Source organism: Grammomys surdaster, unplaced genomic scaffold, assembly GCF_004785775.1.
Source record: "Grammomys surdaster isolate TR1022 unplaced genomic scaffold, NIH_TR_1.0 314544, whole genome shotgun sequence".
Taxonomy (NCBI): Eukaryota; Metazoa; Chordata; class Mammalia; order Rodentia; family Muridae; genus Grammomys; species Grammomys surdaster.
In genome coordinates, this window is record NW_021626488.1 from 384 (window position 1) to 22582 (window position 22199).

At 40.8% G+C, this 22199-nt stretch overlaps 2 protein-coding genes across 2 annotated transcripts; one reads left to right on the forward strand and one right to left on the reverse strand.

The window, feature by feature from the left end:
- Positions 1-544: 544 nt before the first annotated feature.
- LOC114616283 (peroxisome biogenesis factor 1-like) lies at positions 545-16833 on the forward strand (the record flags this gene model as incomplete). Its single annotated transcript, XM_028761774.1, has 13 exons — positions 545-715; positions 2208-2362; positions 3663-3852; positions 4160-4326; positions 5676-5810; positions 7321-7385; positions 8858-9000; positions 9078-9181; positions 10631-10807; positions 12713-12943; positions 14445-14642; positions 14930-15060; positions 16632-16833. Coding segments are annotated over 13 exons (1952 nt in total), but the record flags the coding sequence as incomplete, so codon positions are not given.
- Positions 16834-19039: 2206 nt separating this feature from the next.
- On the reverse strand, positions 19040-21582 carry LOC114616284 (GATA zinc finger domain-containing protein 1-like). The gene is made up of 2 exons (XM_028761775.1): positions 21327-21582; positions 19040-19354 (listed from the first exon to the last, which is right to left on the reverse strand). The coding sequence occupies exons 1-2, from the start codon at positions 21565-21567 to the stop codon at positions 19164-19166; spliced, it is 432 nt and encodes a 143-aa protein (XP_028617608.1). The 5' UTR covers positions 21568-21582; the 3' UTR covers positions 19040-19163.
- Positions 21583-22199: the final 617 nt, after the last annotated feature.

The window sequence follows — 22199 nt, forward strand, 5'->3', positions numbered from 1 at the left end:
GATAGCTTTTGAAAACTCATTATTTCATTTGCTACAAAGGAGCTTTTAATCTTCTTTGAGGCCCCATGGGAAAAAATTTAATTTAGAGCTAAGTATCAGGAAACTTTTGCATTAGATTACAGATCTGTAAACTTTCCATCTTTTGAAAATTAAAACTTTGTACCACACATGGAGCAATCTTGAATCAAATGTATCATAGAAATTAGGGTGTGCAGGCAACTGCTAGGGCCTGATTCAGATCTCGACTCCTCAGTCTAGTGTGTGTTTTTACATCCTATTTAGTTCACAACTGTAAGCTGTCTGCAACTCTGGAGTGTGACTGAGTGCATGCAGACATGATTCACAGTAGCATATTCTCCTTTGTGGTACAGTTTGGCATTTTGAGTCCTTGGCAACTTAGGAGTATCAAAAGTTTTTGATTGGTGTATTAATAAAACATGGGTTTAAGTTTTACAGATTAATATTGAGTTCTTCTAGTGCTTTCAAGAGGAGCCTAAACTTCCCACCCTTGAAATAACATTGAACCCACATTTTCTGTGTCTAGGAAAAAGGCTTGAAAGCATACAAAAAGCCCTCGAGGTGGCTTTCTCGGAGGCGGCCTGGAGGCAGCCATCTGTTGTTCTGCTGGATGACCTGGACCTCATTGCTGGACTGCCAAGTGTCCCAGAGCATGAGCACAGCCCTGAAGTGGTGCAGAGCCAGCGGCTTGCACATGGTAATGGTCCTCCACTGGGTTGGGAGCTTTTACATTTGTCAGTCAATATTTTTCATTTTAATGGTGAATCGATTTTTTACGTTTTTAATTAGTTTTATTTATTTATTACTTGTCCATTTGCTGGGGGTGGCGGCTGTAATGCCTGGGTGAACAGATGGAGGTCAGAGGACCTTTTTCAGGAGTCTCTTCTCTCCTTCCACCATGTGGGTCCTGGAGATTGGCCTAAGATTGCCAGGCTTGGTGGCACATGGCTTTACCTGCTGAGCCATCTCGCTGGCCCTAAGTCTTCCACTTTAAGGGAATAAGGTATATGCCTATTGTGTGTTCCTTTGGGTGCATGGTAGCCTTCTCCAGCTCTGTGTTAGGAAATGGCAGAGCAAGAACAGAGACATCCCCTGACTTCATGACTGGCCTTCTCACTCTACATCACTTCTGGAAGCTGTTCTGTTACAGACTTCCTCTCGCTTCTGGTTCATTGGCAGGTACTGGTTGAATACATCTTTGTATTCAGCCTTCTCAAAGTCCAGGAGAGGAAAGGAAGCAACTTCAGTGCAGAATAGCGGTAATAATGGTGGCTTCTCTGTAGGATGCAGTTTCTGGGAGAGGGTGTGCCCTGAGAGTTCATGAGGTATCTCCTGGTTTCATAAGTGAGTAAACGGAAAGTGACAAGTATGTGGGCCAACTTGAAGGCGGCAAGACGCATGGTCTTAGAGGAATGAGCATCTAACCTAAAAGATAGTGTGGTGGGCTACAAGGGTTGCCGGAAGGCTTCCAGAGATGCTGGTAACTGAACCGAGTTTTAATGGAAAGGTGAAAATTAACAGGCAGCAAAAGATGTACAGTTCACAGGGAGAGGCGCTGAGGCACAAGAGATTATACCATGTGGAGGAATATGCCTCTGACTGTAGCTTACAGTGTGAAGACAGACCTGGTGGGGAGGGAGGGCTTCAAGGACTCACAGGATTGCCTCATGAGTCTGGAGAGCTGAAGTCAACCAAAATATAGCAAGAGTAGCTTCCGTTAGATTAACTAGAGTTGATCTCACAGGAAGGCTGCAGCTCTCTGGATCAGGACTCAGATAAATTACTAATGCTTATTTCAGTTCTAATCTCCTCAGCTAAACTTTGCTAAGCCTTGAATAGAAAGAGATTATCCAGGAAGTGTTAGAAACACAGCCTGTTCTGTTAATAACCATGATAGTATGGACATTTACCATCCTTCTAGAATATTCACTTCTAAGATGTCAAAAAAATAGACATTTTGGATTCATTTACCTTATAAGATCCAGGAGTACGGAACCTCAGTAGACATGTTCTGAGTTTACAGGACCTCCTACACTTCTGTTTCACTCACCATCAGTGACTGGGTTTTAACCATGGAGCTGTTCCATCTTATAGCTTGAAGTTAAGTTATTAGCATTTTAATAAATATGCAGGTTTAAATTGTCATGATTTTTTTCCCCTGAGCTTTATGCTATTTTACATCATTTTAGCTTTGCACGGTATTATCAAAGAGCTTGTTTCTATGGGAAGTTTGGTCGCGCTCGTTGCCACGAGCCAGCTCCAGCACTCGCTCCACCCTTCACTTGTATCTGCTCAAGGAACCCACATGTTTCAGTGCATGCAGCACATCCAGCCTCCCAGTCAGGTAAGTCACTACTCAGAAAGGTTATCACAAATATTCCTTTCCTTAGGAACTGCTTTTATTTTTATAGTTGCTGCTTCTAGGAGATTGTGTAGATATTTAAGGGCAACAAGTGCAGTTTGAGAGCACAGATTATAATTTATAATCATCTAAAATGTTATGTACTTGCTAAGGACATGGCTTTCTTAAAGTTAGTATTTTTTCTAAATGAGGATGAAATGAAAACGAGACATCTTTTAACAATTTGATGACTCCCTCTGGGACGTGATGCTCACCAAGCATTTGGTGACCATGAGCAGGGGAAGGATTCTCAGACTGAGAAGCACACTGGAGACACGTAAGAATTTTGTTTAAGATTCTTGCCTAGTTCTACCTTAACTATTGAGACTCTTTGCCCTTTACCTGTTATTGAGAAAGCAGGAGTATTGCCCTGTTACTCTGTGTCACAGCGGCTTGGTGATAAAAGCTTGCCTAGTATGTGCAAGGGCCCTGGGTTCAGTACTCAGCAGTGATATTGGCTGTCTTATTAAGGTCACTGCTGTTGTGATAAAGCACCATGACCTAAAGCAACTTGAGGAGGAAAGGGTTAATCTCACTCAGTTCCATACAAAGTAGTGACAGCAGGAACTCACAAGCCGAGGACCTGCAGGCCTGAGCTGGTACGCAGACCAGGGAGGGTGCTGTTTATTGGCTTGTTCCCATGACTTGCACGTGACTGCTCAGCTTGCTTTCTTATACAACCAGGACCACCAACCCAGGGATGGCAGCACCTAGAATGGGCTGGGTCCTCCCACATTCATCACTAAGTAAGAGAATGCCCTACAGGCTTCTTGACAGCTTGATGTTATTATGGAGGTGTTTTCTTGCCCAAGGTTCCTTCCTCTCTGATGACTCTAGCTTGTATAAAGTTGACATAAAACTATCCTACATATTGGTTATTGAATATGTTTTTAGAAATGTTATAGCAACAAAAACAAACAAAAAACCTCTTAAGAATCAGAATGTTACTTAAAATACTCCTTATTGGAGAAAGAAATGGTAGTCTTGTATCAGTGTGGTTGTTTTTGAAAATTTACTGAGAAATGCTTGAAGTATAATTTTAGACAAGACTGCACCATGTAGTGTGGGTGCCTAGAAGTCTATACAACCCTAACTTGTATAAATGCATTCTGTGATGTTCACATAACGATAAAATTGCCTGGTGAGGCTTTTCTCTGATTATATTCCCATTGCTAAGTGACATATAACTCGTGAAATGTACTCTTGAGAAATTAATAATCTGAATTTTGTGTTTTTTCTTAAGGAACAGAGATGTGAAATTCTGCATAGTGTTGTGAAGCATAAGCTGGGCTGTGACATAAGCGAGTCCCCGGACGTGGATCTGCAGCGCATAGCTAAGGAGACAGAAGCCTTTGTGGCCCGAGACCTTACGGTTCTCGTGGACCGAGCCATACACTCTTCTCTGTCTCGCCAGCCTGGCTCCACCCGGGAAGGTATGTGTGCAACCCTGCCCTTCTTTCTCTTGTGGGAATAGTCAGAGCACAGCAAGGATTGTATACATTTGGCTTCATAGGATATTTGTGTAGGAGTCTGGCATTTCCAGCCAATATGACAACATATTTTAAAAATGAATTGGTCTTGGAGGTACATGCCTTTAATCCCATCACCCAGGAGGCAGAGGCAGAGGCACGCTGATCTCTTTGACTTTGAGGCTAGCTAGGGCTACCTAGTGAGATCTCATCTAAAATTTTGGAAAAAAAAAAAAAGAAAGAAAAAGCACTTTTGTTTATTTTTAAACAGAATTGACTTTAACAACATCAGACTTCCAAAAGGCTCTCCATGGATTTCTTCCTGCTTCTCTGCGAAATGTCAACCTACATAAACCTAGAGACCTGGGCTGGGACACGATTGGTGGGTTACATGAAGTTCGGCAGATACTCATGGATACTATCCAGTTACCAGCCAAGGTAAGATAAAACACATGGACACACATGAACAGAGTACTGATGGCCAGGAGAAACCCTGAACCATTGGCTACGGCTTTATATATTAGCTCATCCAGTTTCCAATCGATTGACAAGTATTTACCGAATTATCAAACAAAACACGATTTTGGTATTTTCTTGGCTTGTAAATGTAAATCCATTTTGGCATGAATATCTTAACTCTGTTTTGCTTAAGTCGCTCAGATTTGCTAAAGCACAGTGATCCATCTGCTGAGATTTCAACAGTAGCAGGTAGGAATGGTGTAGGACAGGTGGAATATGCAGACTTTTGGACTCTGGAACTTGTCCTAGAAAGGCAGAGTTGACAGGTAGTATGAGCTAGGTCAATGGGAAGATAAGGGCTGCAGGTAGAGTCTAGGGCACAGTGTGTTGAATCAGGAAGACTGAGAAATGAGGGCAGTTGTGTGAGATCCAGGAGTCATGCAAAGTATGGAAATGATTAAGGATTTTGGGTTGCTTGTGGTGGTCAGCAACTCTTGTTGTCAGGGCCTGGGATGTGTTGAGTACAGCACAGAACCTTAGGTTCACGCCTATGGGAAGAGAAATTGCCATAGAATTACTAGCCAGCAACATCATGACCTCAAATGAGGAGTCTGGGCACCAGGCATCAATACCCAAATATCTGGAGGCCTCTCCAGTTAGTGTATGTAGAATGTAGAAGCGAGGTTGGAATTTCGTCACTAGATAACTCGCAGAGGCTTGCTCAAGAGAAGAGGCAAGGATACTGCTGATTGTAGCTGATATTTAGTTAATGTCAGATGGGATTTTGTGCTCTGGGCAGCTGGTTATTTAAAAAGCTGGTAATTTAAAAAGAATTAATCACTCGTTTAGCAGGGAGAGGCATGACTGTCTATAACCATAACATGTGCTTCCTCTGTGTCTCTTTGATGCAGTACTTGAATGTATCAGCTATCAGAATTTAACCATACAAGCTGTAGTATGCTTGCTGGAAGACTGGACATTTGGCCTCTGTTTTCCTAACAGTACCTTTATCACACTTTAAAAAGGAAGACTGGTTTAGTTCTCTATAGCTCAGTGGCTGTGCCTTGCCCAGCTTTCCTACCAACAAAACAAAACAAAACTCAGTGAAGCAGAAGGACGTTCTGATGCCCTGACACGACACATGCTTCCTTTGTACACATGCATTCCTTGGACTCCGTTATTTCCAATAAGGGTTTCCTTTTCTGCTTCTGTGTTCTTATTAATAAAGGGAGGTGGCAGTTATCAGCATCCAGATACTTTCTGTACACTGTGTCCGTGCAGTCTCTGTTTAGATTTTTGCTCTTTGCCATACTTTTACTATTTTTCAGTACCCAGAATTATTTGCAAACTTACCCATACGACAGCGGACGGGAATACTGCTTTACGGTCCTCCTGGGACAGGAAAAACTTTACTTGCTGGGGTAGTTGCGAGAGAGAGTGGAATGAATTTTATTAGTATTAAGGTATGTATGCACCTGCCTTCCTCCCTTGTGTTTTTAACTGAGTCAAACTTATGTAACATCCACTTAGCCATTTGAGTGTCGAGGTCATTGGCACTGTAGTGCACTCACAAAGCTCCAAGCCTTCTCCCTCCCATTCTGAAAGCTCTTGGATTCTGTTTTTGTGCCCTCTCTTCTCATTCCTTAGCAGCCATTACTTCTGTGTCTGTGGATTTTGTATGCTAGAAATCAGGCCATATGTGCCCCTCCGTGTCTAGCTTCTTCTACTCAGTATGCTTCTAGTTGTGTGTGTTAATACCTTCATCCCTTTTGTGGCAGAAGTGCGTTCCATTGCTTACCTGGGCCACGCTTTACTTAGACATTCACTGTTCCTGGGAACACTTGGGTTGTTTCACCTTTGGGCTTTACTACATGTTTTTAACATGAAATTGTTTATTCTGCGTTCATGTTTATGTGTATGGGTGGGCACTCACGTGCCACAGCAAGCATGTCATGGGACAACCTGTAGGAGTTGGTTCTTTTGTGCACCATGTGGTTCCACAGACAAAATTCAAGTTGCCAGGCTTTGTGGCAGGTGCCTGCACCCACTGAGGTACCACCACAGTATTCTACCACGAGGCTCTTATGAATAATGTTATAAATAATATCCATGTGCAAGTTTTCTGTAGACATATGTTCTCATTTCTTTTGGTACATAGTGAGTAGAATCACTGGGTCTTCTGATAAATCCTGCTTAGCTCCTTCAGGAACCCCCATTCCCCCCCTTACCCCCCCCCCAAGTCCTTGCTAGTTCCAGTTATGTTTCTCAGTCGTGGGTTATCTCCTATTTGGAAAGCTAGGGGGAAGAATGATGCATTAATTGGTTTATAGCTGTTAGGAATCCCATGCTGATCCACCTCTCTTTCTCAGTGGCTTTTATATTCTTGTTTAAGGCAAATCACCATCATTGTGAATAGAGTTTTATAAGAGAAAAAGCAAAGTGTATTTAAGGGAAAAGAGGCCTGCAGGAGTAAAGGCCAGTTTTATGGTCCCTTGCTGGCTACCCTTCACCCTCCCTGCTGCATGCAAGCTCCAACGTGGTTTTAGGTACACAGCAAACGAAAGAGTTAACAGTAGAAAGAGATGGTAAACAGACACCCTGATACTGGGCTGGAGGAAGCACAACCTGAAAACACAGTAAGGGGTACGGGGTAGCTGGGGAGGTCACAGTCACAGTGATGTCAGGCAGAGATCTTCAGAAGAGGGATGCTTTGACAAAGATGGGAAGGAAATAAAGCCACAGGCTAGGAGAACATCTGTGACAGTGTTACAGGCAAAGGAAACTAAGGGCAGGGACCAGTTGTGACACTTTAGCCCAGTGCAGTTCATTTGTAAGGTACATCCTCTTATGTAAGAGACATCCATCCACTCAATCGGATCTTAAACGTTCTGTGCTGAATTATGCTTAATCAAAACCCAAGGCCCTGTTTGCTGATAATTAACTTCATCTCTCTGATTTTATTTTACCCTCTAGGGACCAGAGTTACTCAGCAAATACATCGGAGCCAGTGAGCAAGCTGTGCGAGATGTCTTCATCAGGTGGCTTTCATGAGTGATTGTTGTCACTTCCTAATCCTGCTTTTGGACGTATTTTTTGAAGAACAGTATTAAAAACCTATGGTTTATATGAATTATTAACAAATCAAAGGGCAAGCGTTTTATTTCAGCAAATACTACCAAAATTAGGCTATTTTAAATGCTAAATTTTGGAGATTATTTTGTATTTACAATAGTAATATTCCTGAAAATAGAATCCTAATTAGTGTTCAAAGAAAGGTCAGAGTAGATCTTCTCTCTCTCTTTGGAGACAAGCTCTCAGTCTATGGGACAGATGAACCTTGAACTCCCAGACCTTCTGCCCCAATTGCTGGGATTAGAAGTATACAGCACCACACTTTGCATTCAAATTAGATTCTTACATGAAGCAAATAGTTATTCCTGATACATGCCTTATGTTTTTTAAGTTTTATGTTCTTGTTTCCCTGCTCCTAACATAGCTCTTAGAAATCAACATACCATCTATCCAGTTTGATTAATGCTTGTATTACTGAATGTACATAAGATAATATATTAATACACAAGAAAATACTTACAGTTGAAATAATTATTCAAGGGCAACAGAATTATGGTAATTTTTTTAAAGTAAAAATTTACTTTGTAATATTCTTCTAAACATTTTATTATATATAGTAAATATATGAATATAATTTGTAAAAAAATAATAAGGTAAAGGTTTATATAAATATCTACTGTGCAATTTAAGAAATAGAGCCTCAAAGAGGGGTTAATATTAAAGTCCATGACTACATATTGACGAAAGGCTAAATTAAAAAAGAAACATTATAATTACAAATATTATATATCTAATAATACCAGTTTTTTTGGAGTGTTCCTATAAAACAATATAAAATACTGAGCTTGCTGTCTGTGAACAGGTTGAAGAATTGAACAGCATTCTTAGAAGCAGAAGCCACTGAGCACACATAAACATGGCCACCATGCACAGGAGAGTTGCTCAGGGGTTCAGAGAGCTTACTGTTGTCCCAGAGAACACACACACAAATTAAGAAATACTAATGGCTACCCATGATAACCTATTGGCTATGATTTGAGTTTTAGTCTGTTACTTATCCACAGGTATGAATCTCCAAACAAATATTTAAGCTCTCAAGAGTCAATTTAGAGAGGAAGATGGGAGGCAAATATGACCAAATACATTGTGTGCATATATGAATTATCAGAGAATTAATAATATAAAAATAAGTAGCAGTGTTATGAACAGAAAACTCAGTTTAAATTTAAATATACAGAAAATAAGGATAATTGCATGTAACTTGTTTATGTACACACACAGTTATGTTATATATTATCTATCGTGTGTGTGTGTGTGTCTGTGTGCGTGCACGTATGTGTGTGTGTCTGTGTGTGCGCACGTGTGTGTGTGTGTGTGTCTGTGTGAAGAGTTTGAAAACTCTGGAGCCCTGATAAAATATAGAATTTTCCCCCCTCAGAGCACAGGCTGCAAAGCCCTGCATTCTTTTCTTTGATGAGTTTGAATCCATCGCTCCTCGAAGAGGTCATGACAACACAGGGGTTACAGACCGAGTAGTCAACCAGTTGCTGACACAGTTAGACGGAGTAGAAGGCTTACAGGGTAAATCACTGTTCATGCAAAAACACAATAGAAAAGAAACTACTAAATGATCATGCTAAAAGTATTTTTTCCCTCAGGAGTTTATGTGTTGGCTGCTACTAGTCGTCCTGATTTGATCGACCCTGCCCTGTTGCGGCCTGGCCGACTGGATAAATGTGTATACTGCCCTCCTCCAGATCAGGTGACAAAATTCTGGAGCATCCACAGATGCTCTCCTCTAGCTGATGTCACACTCTTTGCTTGTGAGCTTTACTTGGTCATGTGGTACCAATTGTCCTAAGAAGATAGCTTTGTCCTTAGAGAATAGCTTTGAAGCTTGGTGGTGGTGGTGGTGGTGGTGGTGGTGGTGGTGGTGGAGGTGGTGGAGGAGGTGGTGGAGGAGGTGGTGGTGGTGGTGGTGCATGCCTTTAACCCCATACTCAGGAGACAAGGGTAGGGGCAGGGGCAGGAGCAAGGGCAGGCAGATCTCTGTGAAGTAGAGGCCAGCCTGATCTACAGAGCGAGTTCTAGTACAGCCAAGGCTACACAATGAAACCGTATCTCAACAAACACAAAAGAAGACAGCTTTGCAAGTGAAGCCTTTGTTCACTGTTTGCTCAAAGCATACAAGACACTGGGTCAGATGTGGTACTTTCAGTGCCCTCCTGTTTCAGGAATGGCTGTATAGATCTATAGGAGAAAATCAGGAAACCTAAAAAGTGTCCTTTGTGATCTCACACTCCATATACTGTAAGAAGCCTCCAGTTCAGAATCAAGCAAGTGGGCCAGTGAGCATGTGGCCAGGTCACATGGAGAAATCTGTTCAACTCTTCTTGTCTTGCTCTGCCAATCCTTTCTCCCAAGTGTAGAAAGTAATAAATAATGAAAGAGAATGGCCCAAAAGTCAAAGTCTTTAGGCCATGTGTGCTTGTTTCTTAATGATTCTCCTGTGTTGGCACACTTGTCCAAATCTAGGAGACAACCACAGTACGTGTATTCACATTGAATAGTTACAAATGTTGGCTTTTGGGTTTCTTTAAGAAACACAGAAATAGGAATATGTTTTCATTTTAATCTCAAGCGTGGGGACGTGGGGCTGCTTCAGATTGTTACAGCAGCTGTGATTTGCCTCATGCTCTAGCAGGGGCGTGGTTTTGCCAGCTGCAGATAGTTTCTACAATTGTGTGATGTTTGGAATTCTGGGGGCTTTTCAGAGGGTACATAAATGCTAGGGCCCCTGAGAGTTTGTTGGTTAGTTTGTTAAATAGTCATGTGAGAAGAAGAAGAGGTGGAGGAGGAGGAGGAAATTAGATATCCTGTCATTGAAGATTAAACTTGCCCCCAAGGAACTTGGTGCCCCTAAGCAGCGGGAAGTCACCCCCTTTCCTCTCTATCCTTTTTTCTTTTATCTAGTGTTAGGGGGTTAACAGGGTAGAGAAAGGTGGAAGAAAACCCCCACAAAGTAGCAAAGGCTATACCTATGTCTTTTAGGGATCCAGTTCTAAGAAAGATGATTTACTTCTAGTACAAACTGCTTGGAAAGCTTAGCTTGTTAGACATGTCAATTCATGAAAAATGCCTTAGGGAATCACAGTTTACAGTAACAGCTAATTTTTTTGTGTGTTTAGTAAGTTAGTTTTTCTTCCTTCAGGTGTCTCGTCTTGAGATTTTAACTGTCCTCAGCAAGTCTCTAGCTCTGGCAGACGACGTGGACCTTCAGCACGTGGCGTCTGTCACTGAGTCCTTCACTGGAGCAGATCTGAAAGCTCTGCTGTACAACGCACAGCTGGAGGCCCTGCAGGGACGGCTGCTGCCCAGTGGGCTCCATGTGAGTGGCATGGGAAGGCTGTCGGGCGGTCACTGAGGGAAAGAGCACTTCACTGATAGACTATGTAGAATCTTTCATTTGCCTGTTGTAAATAGTCCAAAATTGGAATGTGGGATTTGCAGAGAATTTTAATTATGAAGATTTGGTATCTGTTTCCCTAATATTACCATAATATTAACAAACTATTTGGTATTAGAAAGATTATTTAGAGTGAAGTAGTGTGAATTCGTGTAAGTAGAAGAATAACTCAGGTTTTCAGCTCTGCTATGCTTGTAACGGGTACTACTCGTGGCGTCTCTGCATGACTCAAGGCCCCTCTCGTATCCTGTCGTCCTTCAGCCATCTTACTCCCAACTACAGGATGATCTTTATCTAGCTGGAGTTTTCTATATCCCAGCCCTAGAATCAGCATTTTCTGTTAACGATGGCGTTTTATTTCCAATTATTGCAGTAGATAATTTACATTATAGACTTTGCCTATTTTTCTAAGAAGCTTTACTATATATTTCCCTCCACTGATTTTGGTTGGAAATTTCTGCAAGTCCTAAATTTGTTAACTAGTTCCTAGTGTGTAGGGAGGACACAGGGATGACCGTGTACATGGCAGTCAATGAGCAGCCGGGGGTGGCACACCTCAAGCACCCCTCCCTTTCTGAGACAGAGCCTCTCACTGGGCTGACCCTGGTGGGCTTGCTGTCCAGGGAGCATCTCGGTCATACCTGTCTCAGTGCCAGCACTGACGCCAGACCCACACTGTGGTTCCCCAGGGTTCTACACGGGCTCTGGGGGTTAGAATCAGCACTTCTCCCCACAGTCAAGCTTTGCTATTTAGCAAGCCATTGTTGTGGCTGTTTATTTTTGCTTTTTATGGTACTAGGGACTGAACTAGGACCTAACACATGCTAGACAAACTCTGTACGACTAAGCTACATCCCTAGCCCCAAGATTTCTATTAGAATAAAATGGCAAAAGGTACCTTGGCAGGCTGGAGCCAAAAACGCCACAAGTTAGATCATGCAACAGATCACAGGCAAGAGATTTATTGGGAGAGGAGGGAAGAGTGAAAGGCCAACTTGGAGTGGGGACATGAGAGACAGACAGAATGAGCAAGGTGATAGGGAACAAGAGATGAGGAAGAGAGAGGGAGAGATGGGGGAGGGGAGGGAGAGGGAGAAGGAGGGGGGGAGAGAGAGAGAGAGAGAGAGAGACACACACACACACACACACACAGACACAGACACCAGGGCCTTTTTATGTGCGGACCCTGGCCTTTGGCCTTGGCAGGTGATGACATGAGCTGCTGCAGCTGAGACACTGAAAGGCAGCTTGATGGAGCGCCAATGTACACGTTTCTTCTTTCTGAATCCTTAGTTCATTTGAATGCTTTACAATTGTGTACACACACACACACATATACTCTAATATGGTTGATAAAATTTCACAGTAAAAACAGAGATGAGTGAAAGGTAGAGATGAAGAAATAAAACCTAGATTCTAAGTTCTAGTTTTGTTGTCATTGGGATAGTCAGTGGGTTTTCTTCATGTTAAACCTCCTTTGTGGTAACAGAGACATTTGTACTGTGTAAGGCTGGGCATGTAGAGTACCTAGATGCATAAAGCTCAGAATGCATCCCTCAGCACCAGGGAAATCAGCCATAAGCACCTGAAGTCCTAAGAATCATAAAATCAAGGTGCTCCTAAGCTACACAGCAGGTCTAAGGCAGGTGTGGGCTACACAGCATCCTGTCTCATACAAACAATTTCAGTGCATCTCTCAGTCCAGAGGATTAAGAGCTTCCTTAGAAGTACGAGCTTCCCACTCTGCTCAGTGGAGTGATGTCTGCTGCTGTTTCTAGTTACGGAGTATTTAAGTCTTACAACTGGCACTCTTTCTGTGTAATTTAGGATGGAGGCTCCAGCTCTGATAGTGACCTAAGTCTGTCTTCAATGGTCTTTCTTAACCACAGCAGTGGTTCCAACGACTCAGCTGGAGACGGAGAGTGTGGCTTAGAGCAATCCCTTGTTTCTCTCGAGATGTCTGAGATCCTTCCAGATGAATCAAAATTCAATATGTACCGGCTCTACTTTGGAAGCTCATATGAATCAGAACTTGGAAATGGAACCTCTTCTGACTTGGTACCTTGTGCATGTGTCCTTGTGTGGCTCAGATACATAAAGCTCTAGGTTGATGTGATACTGGACTGGGATGGGTCTCCTAACCTGCCCCACATAGCCTATGGTTGGTTGGTCTGCAATAAAGGTAGTTTTGTTTTTTCAATTACGCCAATCAGTCATTTTTAGTTTTTGTTAAACTTTTACAACAAGAGCCAGGAGCAAGGGGGCTGGTTCCATAGGGACCTGGTGTGCTTCCCTCTTGTGGTCACTTGGGAGTTTTTCTCCCCATGAGTGATTTTAAACCCTCTTTACTGTGAGAAGATCTATTTAATGTTAAATATAAACTTTATTGTCATGAAGTACTTCTGGATATTAGGAAATTTGCTGCAATAATGTCTAAAATTCATAAAACCCACAAATGATGCCTATTTGTGAGTCTTCTTATGGAAAGCATGAAAAGAAGTAATAACATGTATCAAACAAGGACAATTTAAATATGGGCAACATCATTGTTTTTCTCTTTAGTTAAAATATATGCTCACTCAAATTAATAGTGGCTTACTATTTTTAATATGTAACATTATATATATATGTTTCTAAAAAAAGTAAAAATACCTACTTTTCTGAGGTCTTATTTTTTATAAATTTCTGTTTTCTACTTTTTAACTTCTCTCTAGAAATACCTGGGAACATTAGCATAACTATTTTCTAGGGACTAGAGAAAGAGCTAGGAAGATCTCTGACAGTGAAGTGCTTGGCACAGACAGAGGCATGGCCTGAGCTCTGATTCCCAGGACCCAAGACAGACAGATAGCTGGACAGTGCCATGTATCCGTAATCCCAGGCTGGGGAGGCACAGACAGGAGGATCACTGAGGTTTGCTGCCAGACAGTCTAGACATCACTGAGCTCCAGGTCAGAGTCTATCTCAAAAAATAAGGTGCAAAGCAATTGAGAAAGACACCTCACATTGACTCCTGGCCTCCACACATGCTTACACACACACACGCGCGCACACACGCACACGCACACTGAAGAGTAAGGCTCATTTTGAACCTGTCCTTGCCATCAGTGTAATAAGTTTGAGTATCAAAATAGTAAAAGAAAGTAAACCTTTATATTATGGATGGTGGTTTGTTTTGCTATGGAGATCTTACACCATAGGTATCAGTGAACTTACTGTCTTTTAAACTTGCTTAACTTTAGTGAATAAAATATAAACTTACCTAAGGTTATTGTTTGAGGGATATAGCTTCTGAGAGTCTGCCTGTATTCCTACCAAGTAGACTGAGCAGCATCAAGCAGACATGAATTTGGAAGGGAAAGTGAAGGAATATGGCAGGAGAGGGAGGCCAGGAAGTGGGATGGATTTGATAAAAATACGTATATGCATGTGTAATATATTTTAAGTAATAAATTTTAAAGAGAAAACAAAGTTTTCATTTTTTATCTTCAGTGAACATGGCTCTTTGTTTCCCTCTCTTCTTTCCCATCTCTTTCTTCTGTCTTTACCCATCATGCAGAGCTCACACTGTCTGTCAGCACCAAGCTCCGGGACTCAGGATTTACCTGCTGCTCCTGGGAAAGACCCATTGTTTACACCACATCCTGTGTTCAGGACACCTTCCCAAGAAGGCTGCCAATACCTTACACAGGAACAGAGAGACCAGCTGAGGGCAGATATTAGCATCATCAAAGGCCGATACCGGAGCCAGAGTGGAGTATGGCCCTTTCCCTTCCTCTTACAACTTTTACAAGTTGCTTTTCCTTTTTTGACATGTTTCTTTGGGTTTTAACTGAGCCATATTTATAAGCAAAGTGCTGAAGCACAGTGACCCAGCCCAGTGACAGTCCTTGCTCTGTGATTGTCTTAAGAGAGAAAATGTATGCTTTACAGGAAAAAACTTTTCAAGAAATAACACGGGGACTGCCACTTTATCTTTTGGGACTGCCACTTTATCTCTTGAATTCCTAAGTTGACATCTGCTTAATCTGCTTTTTATTTAAGGAGGATGAATCCCTTAACCAGCCTGGACCAATCAAAACCAGTTTTGCTATTAGCCAGGCACATTTAATGACTGCGCTTGCCCACACAAGACCATCCATTAGTGAAGACGAAGGGAAGGAATTTGCTGAGCTGTAAGTAACCATAAGAAACATGTTGTTCACTTCAGTTCTGAATTGTTTACATGTTTTTTAAATTTGGAAGCTAATTTAAAGCTATATATGGTGAACTGGGGCTGTAAATGAGTGACAGAGGATGTGCCTGGGATATGTGAGACCCTGGATCATCATTCCCATAACCAAAAAAGATATTGTAGTAACTATGCACTTAGACTTTCCTTAATTAATGTGTTAGTCTATGAGTTATAGTATAGTGAACTAATTTTAGAAAATGAACAGGACAATGAATAATGGTGTAATTAATTCGATTTAGTTTATAATATTTATTAAAAATATACTGGTTCTAGATGAGCATGGTGGTGTACCTTTAATTCCAGCACTTAAGAGACAGAGGCAGGTGGAGGCCGGCCTGGTATAGATATTGAGTTCCAGGACAGGCAGGGCTATATCTCAAATACATATGTGTGTGTATTATTTATTTATATAGTTATATGATGTGTGTGTGCGTGTGTGTGTATATATATATACACTGTTATATATGTGTGTGTGTTTGTGTGTGTGCTGGTTTTGTCCTTAAGATGATTTACAGTTTAGTAGTGTCAACGTTTACTTAGAATCTTTCTTACCCATAGAAAGGTTATACTTTGGCTACTTTTCATGGTGGACTAGCCACCCTTCCATGTTAGTGATTCAACATAACTCAAAAAGTTTGTTCCTGGTTTTGTCTAAGAGTAAATACTTCAATTCTTGCTCAACTTTGCTGTTCTTTAGAGGGAAGTGCACATATATCAGCAATGTGGTTTTATTGTACAAATACCAAAAAACAAAGATAAGGAAGAGTAGGAAACAGAAATTTCCTTACTCTCATGTGACTGTGTGTACTTACATTTTTAAAGTAAGAGTGCTTTACCTATGCTGGTAGGCCACTGTCCCCTTTAAACCATCTGTTCATCTTAAACACTGTGTGACATACATTGTGCAGGTGGCCACTTTGTTGTGTTCAATGCCAGTTTTTTAGTAGATTTCTGTGACAGTGTCCATGTTTTGACATTTACATACCTCAAGGTGCTCACTGCTATTCTGTAAGCAGCTTGAAGTGTTTGCCCTTCTTTCATGAGCTCACCGAGGTGAAGACAGAAGCACTGCATCATAGGGCACTAACAGTTGTAAGGCTTTGAGAATACGTTGCCAACTTGCTCTAGTGTCTAGTGTGTCCTGCACTGCAGAACACATACCAGATCTCAAACCCTCCCACAGCTCAGTGCCCACTGTTCTAACCATGGCCAATATGACTGCAGAGATACTATGTACTGTTTAGCAATTTCCTTGTCTTTGAATAAAACTATACAGGTTATAATTTTCATATTGCTTTTGTCATTTGTATTTTCTCCTAATATACTGTTTAGTTTCTTTTTTCTACTAGACTAAAACTTGGAAAAATTATTTTTAAGAAATTTTTAATTTTCTCTATAATTTTCCAAGTTATTTCCCTTTTATTTCTTAAAATATAAAGCTATTTAAAGAGTCTACTATCTTTATTTTGTAATTAGAAAGTATTATTCATTAATATCATCTTTCTTTTTAAGGTATGAAAACTTTCAAAATCCAAAGAAGAGAAAAAATCAAAGTGGAACCATGTTTCGAACTGGACAGAAAGTAACTTTAGCATAAATGTACTTCTGATTTTTCTAGTTTGTTTGCTCTGATGGTCTGTCCCTAAGTTGTAACTATAAAAATGATGTAAAAATTTTAATTTAATAAATTTGGTTAATCTATAAAATCACAGAATGCTAAATGCTCAGGGCAATCTGAGGTTAACAGTGCAGACAAGTAAGTCCTGGATGAATTACGTCAGTGGTGGAGCTCATTCTCTTAGAGGGAAGCATTTCTCCGCACTCACAGGCCCAGTTACTGTTTTTCTGGCTTTTGGCAGATTGTATGCCTTGCAACTTCTTGACTGTTTTGGAAAAAGATACATTCTATTGCCTTCTTTTTTTAAAAAAAAAAAATCAGAACATGACATTTACACATAATTCAAATAAATTTAATCCCTTCAACCAAAGCCTGATAAGGCTCTTGATCCAGCCCCCAGTCCAGAATCTTTGATTTTATCTTGATATTCTCATAATCCGTGAACTAACTTGTAAAGTATGCCACGATCAACACAAACAGTATCTCTAATATCTAGTAATTGGCTTTGGAAAAGGAAGACAGAGGAAGTAAATTAAAATATATAGGTGTGTGAGACTGCATGTGGCTGGGTACACACGCAGAATGCCTGCCTGTCTGCAGTCTTGATAACTAACTGGCTGCCAGGTCTCAGAAAACTTTCTGTCTCTTCCTTTTGGATGCTGCCGCAGTTTACAGCTTGCCTGCCCTGCAGTTTTTCTTTTAAACTCTAATACGTCCTCCCTCAGTTTCTCCAGTTCTAGTATTAGGGTTGTGGTTTTGGTTCACAGCATATATGAAATCTGCTGTGCCTTGTAGGACAGCAGACTCCCAGAGTTGTCTCCCCTAAGTCAGTGGGCCCAGGGTCACCATTTAAACTAAATCCTGTGAACTCCCTAGGTAGGACTATGTTATTCTTCACTGTAAGGTGAATCATGTAACCAAAAGATTGATGTTTCTATTTAACACCATCTTGGGGGAAGCATCCCATTTCCTTTTTAAGTAGTTTAAGTTAAATTTTAAAATCCAAAATAAACCCATGGTGAAAATAATTTTCAATCAAAAACTGGAATATTAGTGTTTAAAAAATCTTTTCCAATAATATTTACAATGAACTTTATTACCTTATATAAGCACGAAGATGCTTTTCCCCAACCTTGGGACTAAAGAAAAAGAGTAAAAGAGTTCTGATGAAAATCATTAAGATCATGTGAAATTCTCATAAATTCCTACAGCTAAAAATGTCTGTCTGGATAGATCAGGACAGAGGCCCACTTCCCGCCATCATGTGACCAAACTGCACTTGAAGCCTATATGACAGGGTTTCCCAAGCCAAAAGCACACCATCCAAGCTCTCAGCTCATGGTTTGAGTTTGAGTCTTTTGACTATCAAAACTAAAACTTTCAGTCACTTTTGAGATAGCCAGTCACCAGTCCCTGTCTTAGCAACAGCCAGGCCACCTTCACAGAAGCTGCTGCCTCAGTAGAAGGAGGGGATGTCTGTACTGTATGCAGATAGATCAAAGGCCTGGCTGAAGCAGTCTCACAGAAGCAGCTGATGCTGACAGGCAAAGGCATGGGATGAAAGTGTAAAGAGCCAGGGCTAATCAGTCACCCACCAGCTGCCTTCTGTAGGACTAAAGCAGCAAGGTCTGCTTCTACAGAAGGAAAAAGACTGGGTTTGTAAGACATACTGGCCACATTTTGGTTTAGTTCTTGATCAGAAATCTGAAACTTAAGCCTGGCATGGTGGTGTACACCGTTAGTCCCAACACTTGGAAGGCAGAAGCAGGCAGATCTCGAGTCCAATGCCAGTCTGGTCTATAGAATGAGTTCAGGACAGCCAGGACTGCATAGTGAGATCCTGGGTTTAAAAAAAAGGAAGAAAGAAAAAAAATCTAAGAATGTTTTGTGCCTATAAAAATATAATTCATTTTATGAGTTCCTAGAAATAAATTATGAGGAAAAATAGACACTACATGTTTATAATGATATCCCTGGAATCTGCGACTTTGCCTGGGAAAATACACATTAAATTTAGCATTTTACTTCAATTCATTCTTTTTTCACCCTGTGATTTTCTAAGCAACAGGTACTAAGCAAGGTAATATAATTACTGGGTAGTAGTATAAAATTGTTCTCAAGTCATGTTTCCATGTCAGAACTTCATGAAGTATCTGGCATTAACTAGCTATGGTGTAACACCTGTAGTTCAGCACTCAAGGAGGATGAGGCAGGGGGATGTCAAAGTTAAGCCAACCTGGGCTACATATGAGACCATATCTAAAAAAATTAAAGAAAAAAAGTTTTAAAACAGAAAAATGTGTGGCATATCTTGTTATAAGAAAACTGGAAGTCTGGCTTTATTTTGGGACACGTATGTATGTTCTAGGATTAAAACTGAAGCTTTATACCTGCTAAGTAGGGATGCCCCAGGTTTGGTTTTGTAACTACAAGTGGTTGGCAACTGTTTCCTTAATAGTTATTGCAGGAGTAGGTCCAACATGAGTCCATATGTAGCCCTTCTCTGGTCGGGTAGGAACTGTGGGAAATGGTGATGACCTTGACTTGAAATACTCAGAAGGCGCGTGGCAGACAAATTCCAGGTACTCCATCTTCCTTGGAAGATCTTCCTCTGGCCCTAAGGGGCAGCCGGTGAAATAGTAAATACAGTTTTGAACACAGGTGTCATCTTTATAAAATGTTAGCATTCGTAGACACTAAGAAGAAATGCTCTTGTATGACCTACCTGATGTTAGCCTCAGAACATGTGTTTCTCTGAAGTTACACTCCATTATCTCTACTCAACTGACTAAGGAATACAGCATCCTCCCAGAGTGCTCAACTGAGAAAGGGTCCTAAAATATTGAGTATCTATGTAGTTTAAGAAAGGCCTGTAGTGTTCTAAGTACTTTACATATACCCACACTTCGAATCCTCACAACTTCCTCCCAGGGCTCTATTTTTTCCAATTTCACATCTAGGCACACTCAGGAAAGACGGATTAAGGACTGGTGAAGTTCCTTAGCCAGCAGGCAAGGGGGGAGAGGGGCCTATGAATCCAGTAGTCTGGTCCAGAGCTTGTGCTCCGACCTGAACACCATGTGACATCTTCTAGGCAGGGAAGCATCAGGACTTGGAGGATCATGAAAAGGAGTGAGAAAAGAGCCTAGAAACGATTCAGAATATCATGGCCTCTGATGTTCCATACTTACAAACACAGACAACTGTTTGGTCATACCCGACAAGCTTGACAGTGAATGAGAATAACATGGGATGTTAGCTGTCCTCGGGGTTCTCACTAAGAGAAATGTCACTCCCTTTGGGATGCAAAATGAACACATGCCCAATTCAGAAAAAAATAAAAGTACAAAATAACTGAAGGAGACTGAACTTTCAAAATTATATTAGCCGGTCATTTTTTATGAGTCTGTCAAGACTTAGTTGTACTCTATGTTTTGAATACCTTGAAATGATCAACCCAGTACAGTATCCCATTTCTACAATCAACGATTTTTTTTAAAGAATAAGATATCATGTATGCTGTGCAGAAGGATGTATACTGAGAATTTATAGGTTTTAGAAATAATTAGGAAAGTTCTTTTAGAAATTGTTTTTGAGTAATTTTATAGGTCCTCTATATAACCTAGACTCTTGTGTAGTTCTTTTCATACAGTTTATTCTTGGGTCATACAAACACATTCTACCCACGTTAGTGAATACACACTGTTCTAGCCCATAGTAACAAATGACATCCAAATATCAACTATGTAAAATGTCCCTGTATTTCTTACAATGCTCTTTCCTTTTTGTACGTAATGATATTTATGCCTTTTTAAATTCTGGATTGAACTTTGTTCCCAAACCTAATTTCACATGCTGATGGTCTATGTTTATATGGTTATGTGCTGCAGATGGGACCATTACAAAGGGGTAACCCCGTGCAAATAATAGCAAAAGAGTGGGCTCCCTCAATTCCAAATAAAGAACTGCAGGCAACTAAGAAATGCTGAGAGGGAATTGGTCATGGTGTTTCCTCATAGCAACAGTACAGTAACGAAGACGACCCCTATCTCCAAATTGGTTATCTATTACCAAGTGACCAGCCCTGAAGTTGTATGCATAAAGTAATATAAAAAGGACTCAGCAGGTTGTATTCATGAATGTAAGAATATACATTAATATATACAATAATTAAACAATTAACAGTAACAGAAGTAGAACCATAAATTTGAGAAAGAATGGGGTGGGGTACATAAGAGGATCAGAGGAAGAAAAGGAAAAAATATAATTGCATTTTAACTTAAAAAAAATAGTGAGCCCCTGTCTGATAAGATTGGTGTCCTTCTAAGAGACAACGGAGCACTCTCTCGGTGTGCACACAGAGAACAAAGACCATGGGAGGCAGCAATCAGACAGCCATCTGCAAGCCAGGAAGCAAGGCCTCATCCACGCTCATGGTCCCAGCACCCAGAGCTGACTTCTGACCTTCAGAACAGTCTGTTGCTCAAGCCCCAGTCTGTGACATTTTGCCATGTGACAGCTCTCACAGACTAGCACATTCGTTTATAATGTATTGAAGAATTAACCAAATGTAAGATACTGCACCTTACCGATTATGTATGAAGCAGGATCAAACTGGTCTCTGGGGCTGGCGAGGGTAGGGATGAGCCATGTCAGCGCAGCACTCTTCTCACAATACTGGTCCTGAATAAAGCCCCTGATCTGAGCGTAGTATGGCTTCCCATCTTGCTCGTCAATCACAGAAACGACATCACCAATTTGGTAATATACTCCCTGGGGGAACCAGAGGACAATCTTGTATTTAAAATAGTAACAGATCACAACCTTCATTCATCAGCAAGCAAAATTTCAAAATAGTTAAAAAAAAAAAAGTCTGATTATCAATGTTTTACATTATGTTGATGTTTGTTTCCCTTCTGAATGAAAAATAATTACATAATACCAATATATGACAACTTAGAACTGGGGAAAATATTTCTGTATATAAATTCTTTGATTCTTAAATCATAAAAGTACTATCTCTACTTCTAAAAGACAGACTTCATTTTTCAGACTGGTTTTGAATTCACAGTGAGACCATGGAAAGTAGACAGGGAGTTTCCCCTAGGTCCTTTACCTGGCACATACATGAGTCCTCTACCCGCGTCTCCGTTATCAGAGTGAGACATTCACAGTGACTGATGAACCTAGACGCCACATCCTGATGACTCCAACATCATACATTCACCTTAGTTATCTTGGTGCTATATAACCCGGGGCTTTGGGACATGTATAATGTGAAGCCACTATGATCATATATATCATTGAGTAGTTCCACTGGCCTAAAAACCCCTACTTTTTTTTTTAACAGTCATTAAACTGTAGAAAAGTTAAATGACTTGTTGCTGAAGTCCACACAAGGCAGAAACTGTCAATTATGTGCCTACATTAACTAGCTCAGTGGTTTTCCTGTACTACCTTAA

Bases quoted from the DNA above. Each gene is read 5' to 3' on its own strand.
- LOC114616284 (XM_028761775.1), bottom strand. From the start codon at position 21,567: ATGAAGGTTGTGATCTGTTACTATTTTAAATACAAGATTGTCCTCTGG. The intron at 19,355-21,326 runs GTAAGGTGCAGT...GCTGCCCCTTAG, and splicing joins TCCTGCTTCATACATAATCG to GGCCAGAGGAAGATCTTCCA.